At 51.6% G+C, this 5,618-nt stretch overlaps 1 protein-coding gene across 4 annotated transcripts in view; it reads right to left on the bottom strand.

Moving 5' to 3' along the window:
* Nucleotides 1-5,618, bottom strand: part of mus81 (MUS81 structure-specific endonuclease subunit) — a 28,728-nt gene that overhangs the window by 1,645 nt on the left and 21,465 nt on the right. For all 4 annotated transcript variants that reach the window (XM_067975633.1, XM_067975629.1, XM_067975631.1 and 1 more), the window contains 3 exons: nt 4,134-4,256; nt 3,292-3,395; nt 1,914-1,997 (listed from right to left, as the gene is read on the bottom strand). In XM_067975633.1, the coding sequence (XP_067831734.1) occupies nt 1,914-1,997; nt 3,292-3,395; nt 4,134-4,256 (311 nt within the window). The remainder of the gene's footprint in view (nt 1-1,913; nt 1,998-3,291; nt 3,396-4,133; nt 4,257-5,618) is intronic.

Raw genomic sequence — 5,618 nt, 5'->3', positions numbered from 1 at the left:
CTTGTAAAATAAAAAGGTTTATGCAATTGATTATCATACAATTAAAAGAAAGAGCTTGCATTTCTATAGCGCCTTTCACGACCTCAGGACGTCCCAAAGCGCCTCACAGCCAATGAAATACTTTTGAAGTGTAGTCACTGTTGTAATGTCGGAAATGTGGCAGCTAATTTGCGCACAGTAAGATCCCACAAACATCAATGAGATAATGAACAGATCTTCTGTTTTTAGTGGTGTTGGTATTAGCTCAGGACACTGGGGAGAACTCTTCGAATAGTGGCCGTGAAATCTTTTACGTCCGCCTGAGATGGCAGACGGGGCCTCAGTTTAACTTCACATCTGAAAGACGGCACCCCCGACAGTGCAGCACTCCCTCAGTACGGCACTAGGAGTGTCAGCCTGGATTTTGTGCTCAAGTCTCTGCAGTGGGACTTGAACCCTCAACCTTCTGATTCAGAGGCGCGAGAGCTACCCACTGAACCACTGCTAGTAAGAACCAGCAAAAGGAAAGGGGACCTCACTCTCAGTCCTGCACTCCTTCCGTTGTGCTCATCTGATGAGGGCCTACCTTTCTTCCTCTTCCTCCCCATGTTATTTCCCCCTTCTCGAGGTGTCTAACGGACAGGACAATCAGGCAACGCTCCTCTCGAGTTGGCCAACAGGAGGTGCACTGGAGCAGTGCTCATGGATTTGCCTTCTAGCTCTCCTTGGCTGCTGGACAATGCAGAGCCTCCACACACACAGCCCTTTCCCACTGTCACAGTGCAGCTGTAGTGAGGGGGAAATCAGGAGAGGTGACCCCACGTTCCTACGGCAGGAAAGGGCTTTGTTTCTGTATATTCCAGAACTCTACTTTCTTGCAGTGAGTTCCTGGTCTTGTGTTTTGTCATGGGAGGTGCTTAACAAGATGGGTCCTCATCATCTGCACTGTATCCTCATCCCCCATTAAGGACCCAAAATAGTTTCCATCCCAACTCTCTCCCCACCCTACCCCTCACTCCCACCTCTCCCCACCCTACCCCTCACTCCCACCTCTCCCCACCCTACCCCTCACTCCCACCTCTCCCCACCCTACCCCTCACTCCCACCTCTCCCCACCCTACCCCTCACTCCCACCTCTCCCCACCCTACCCCTCACTCCCACCTCTCCCCACCCTACCCCTCACTCCCACCTCTCCCCACCCTACCCCTCACTCCCACCTCTCCCCACCCTACCCCTCACTCCCACCTCTCCCCACCCTACCCCTCACTCCCACCTCTCCCCACCCTACCCCTCACTCCCACCTCTCCCCACCCTACCCCTCACTCCCACCTCTCCCCACCCTACCCCTCACTCCCACCTCTCCCCACCCTACCCCTCACTCCCACCTCTCCCCACCCTACCCCTCACTCCCACCTCTCCCCACCCTACCCCTCACTCCCACCTCTCCCCACCCTACCCCTCACTCCCACCTCTCCCCACCCTACCCCTCACTCCCACCTCTCCCCACCCTACCCCTCACTCCCACCTCTCCCCACCCTACCCCTCACTCCCACCTCTCCCCACCCTACCCCTCACTCCCACCTCTCCCCACCCTACCCCTCACTCCCACCTCTCCCCACCCTACCCCTCACTCCCACCTCTCCCCACCCTACCCCTCACTCCCACCTCTCCTCACCCTACCCCTCAAACTTTTCTCTGTCAAGGAATAGATCTAATTGTCTCTTGAACCCTATACATGGCTATACATTCACCCTCAGTTGCCTCTGGTACTTTCTCTTTAAAAGGAATAAAATAAAGTGGAAAAACCCTTGAGTTTTGAAAATGCCTGTTTGCTGGAGCAAAGTGGGACCAGTTAACTGAGTTTTGTTTTGTACTTACTTAAGAGACTTTAAGCTTCAGACGGTAGTGTATTAAAATAAGTGGGAGTGCTTACCGCTGTGTGTTGCCACACTTGATGTTGCACAGCAGCTTTTCCCTCCCTACTGCAGTCGGGCACTCTTCATAGGCTCTCATCAGTCTGCCAATCAAACACACATTAATCAGGGTGCTCTCAGCCTGCCTCAATGGTACTCATGCTGTGATGATTATTTGCACCAAGCCCCTTCACTGCCATCGTGCAAAGGTTCCATCACATTAAATCCCATGTAATATCAAAACTAGCTCACAAGAATTCCACTTCTACGTTTCCCCTAATCTTTCCTCCATCTGCACAGAATGACCATTGAAGAATATCCCATCGAATGGAACATAGCAACAGGAGGAGGCCATTCAGCCCCTCGAGCCGGTTCCGACATTCAATTAGATCACGGCTGATCTGTATCTCAACTCCATTTACCTGCCCTTGGTTCCATATCCCTCATTACCCTTACCCAACAAAAAGAGAGGTAGTTCTCCGACTGGTCGGCATCTTCTCCTGATGCCTGAGCTCCAATTCCCCATCGTCCGCCTGCTGTTTCTTAGGTTCCCTGATCAACAGTCCAGGTAGAAACCTGCTCCCAGCCCTCTGTACGTAGTGGCCAAAGGTCCATGCAAACCACCTAAAGTCCAAATCCTCCCCAATTCCACCCATCCTCACTGTAGGGTATCGTCGAGGCTCTGCACAGCACCTCCCCTCCCCTCAAAATGGTCCTAACTGAATCTGCTCTGGACACGATGTACAAACCCACATCAGAGGAGCCATCCCGCCCTGAGCCAAGTGCACAAACGTTAAAGGTGGTGAGAATTTGTTGCATGTGTCTGGGTATCAGCTAGATAAACAACAACAACAACATCATCAACTTGCATTTATATAGCGCCTTTAACGTACTAAAACGTCCCAAGGGGCTTCACAGGAGCGTAATCAGACACAATGAGATACCGAGCCAAAGAAAAAGACATTAGGGCAGGTGACCAAAAGCTCGGTCAAAGAGGTAGGTTTTAAGGAGCGTCTTAAAGGAGGAGACAAGAGGGGGTGGGAATTCCAGAGCTTGGGGCCATTGTGACTAAAGGCACGGCTGTCAATGGTGGCGCGAAGGAAGTGGGGGATGTGCAAGAGGCCAGAATTGGAGGAGCGCAGAGATCGTGGAGGGTTATAGGGCTGGAGGAGGTTACAGAGGTTAAAATCGAGGGGGTGATGGATGAACGGGACTTGGATGAGGTCATTTATAGAGGAGGGGCGCCGTTACGGAGGTGCAAGTAGGCGGTCTTGGTGACGGAGGAGAAAGTAGAGCATTTCGGCTGCTCTCCCACTGAGAAATGCAACAGCCTGGTCACTTCAGGCTCTGCCCAAGTACTAAATAGCAGGGTTGCAGTAATTCCCCTTTGATACTGACCTGGCCACAGAATCGTAATGGCCCAGAATGGCGACTGCTTTCTCTCCACTGATACCGTTGATCTGCATGAGCTGCTTGGCAAATACTTCCTTCACAGTCTGTGCCTGAAAAACAAGAGCAACATTCAACTAAAACAACAACTCGCATTTATGTAGCGCCTTTAACGTAGTAAAACGTCCCAAGGCACAACACAGGAGCGTAAATCAGACAAAATTTAACATCGAGGCACGTAAGGAGACAAGACATTAGGACAGGTGACCAAATGCTCGGTCAAAGAGATGGGTTTAAGGAGCGTCTTAAAAGAGCGAGAGAGAGGGAGGTGGAGTGGTTTAGGGAGGGAATTCCAGAGCTTAGGGCCCAGGCAGCTGACGGCACGGCCATCAATGGTGGAGCGTAGGAAATCGGGGATGCGCAAGAGGCCAGAATTGGAGGAGTGCAGAGATCTCGGAGGGTGTAGGGCTGGAGGAGGTTACAGGGGGACAGAGAGAGGGAGACAGAGGTGCTGACCTTGCTGAGAGTGTCTCATATAGCAGAATGCGGGGGGGTGGGGTTTGGAACGTGGGATGGGCCTGATCTGTATGACTCAGTCCCACACCTAGCAGTGCATTTAACAATTGGAGGGAAAGGGGTCAGCAGATATCGTTCCAAATCTATATGTCCCAGGGATCCATCCATTATTAGACTTTGTGTTGTATAAATATAACATTTAGCAGTGGTTCATACATGGATTGGAATCTCGCCTCTCCCCGCTGTTCAGCGAGTCGTGAATTGAAAATTCTGCGGCCCGAGCTCCCGATAGCGGAACACGAGGTACAGGCAAGAATCAGAGAGGCCTCACTCACCCTGTTCTTCATGGCTCCCTCGTTGAAGTCGCAGAACGTCAACAGAACGCAGGTGTTGGAGTCCGTGTCCTTCCTGCTACACGCGGCCTGCTCCTCCTTCCTGCAGCTCAGGAGGGTCTTTTGCTGAGAAGTGAGGTACAGATCTCATTTTAACGTCCCTTTATCTCTCCTTGCAGTTTTGGTTTGTACCCTAATGGGACCTCACCCCTCCACACCCCCCCCCCCCCCACTCCTGGAACACCTTCAGTGGAAGTAGAGCCCCCTGGTATGTGCAAGGTATAATTTTGCACCCCCTTCTCCCCTTCCCTGTGTGGCCAACAGCAAAGCACTGGTAGACGCAGCCAAAGATCAATTAGAGAGAAGGATTGAAGAACACTCCGCTCGGCCAGTCAGTTGTCTCCTCTCCCCTTCTGAAGTTGCTGACTTATGCTGGGTACGGTTGTGGGGGGGGTGGATCATAGGGTGGGGTTTCACAGGCAGCACTGTGGACTGGAAATCCAGAGATCGTGAGTTCAAACCCCACCAGGGCAGGTTGAGAATTTGAAATCAGTTTAAAAAAAAAAAAAATCTGGAAATAAATAGCTGGCAGCAGTACAAGTGACCGTGAAGCTGTCGGATTGTCGTAAAAGCCCATCTGTTCACTGGCTCAGTGGGTCGCGCACTCGCCTCAGAGTGTGAAGATTGTGGGTTTAAGTCCCACTTCAGAGACTTCACCACATAATCCAGGCTAACACTTCAGTGCTGTACGGAGGGAGTGCTGCACTGTCAGAGGTGCCGTCTTTCGGATGAGACGTTAAACCGAGGCCCCGTCTCCCCTCTCAGGTGGGCGTGAAAGATCCCACGGCCAGTATTGGAAGAAGAGCAGGGGAGTTCTCCCCTGTGTCCTGGGCCAATATTTATCCCTCAACAAAAAACAGATTATCTGGTCTATCTCATTGCTGTTTGGGGGACCTTGCTGTGCACAAATAGTCTGCCGTGTTTCCTGCATTACAACAGTGATTACACTTCAAAAGTACTTCACTGGCTGTGAAGCACTTTGGGATGTCCTGAGGTCATAAAAGGCACATGAATAAATGCAAGTCTTTCTTTCTTTCCTAATGTCTCTTAGGGAAGGAAACCTGCCGGCCTTACCCGGTCTGGGCCTATATGTGACTCCAGTCCCTACCAACGTGGTTGACTCTTAACTGCCCTCTGAAATGTCCTAGCAAACCACTCAGTTGCATCAAACCGGTGCAAGAAGTTGACCCACCATCACTTCAGGGCAACTGGGGGATGGGGGATGGGTAATAAATGCGGGCCTTGCCAGCGACGCCCACGTCCTGAGAATGAGTTTAAAAAAATATCACCGGGACCCCATCCAAGCGGCCACTCTTCACCGGTGATCTAGACAGTGAGCATCATCAGCAAGCTAATGTAGGAGAGGGCGGTATCATTTTTTAAAAATTCGTTCATGGGATGTGGGCTTTGCTGGCGAGGCCAGCATTT

Source organism: Heptranchias perlo, chromosome 43 (assembly GCF_035084215.1).
Source record: "Heptranchias perlo isolate sHepPer1 chromosome 43, sHepPer1.hap1, whole genome shotgun sequence".
Classification (NCBI taxonomy): domain Eukaryota; kingdom Metazoa; phylum Chordata; class Chondrichthyes; order Hexanchiformes; family Hexanchidae; genus Heptranchias; species Heptranchias perlo.
The sequence above is the reverse complement of the archived record's forward strand: the minus strand, read 5'-3'. Positions and strand labels throughout refer to the sequence as shown.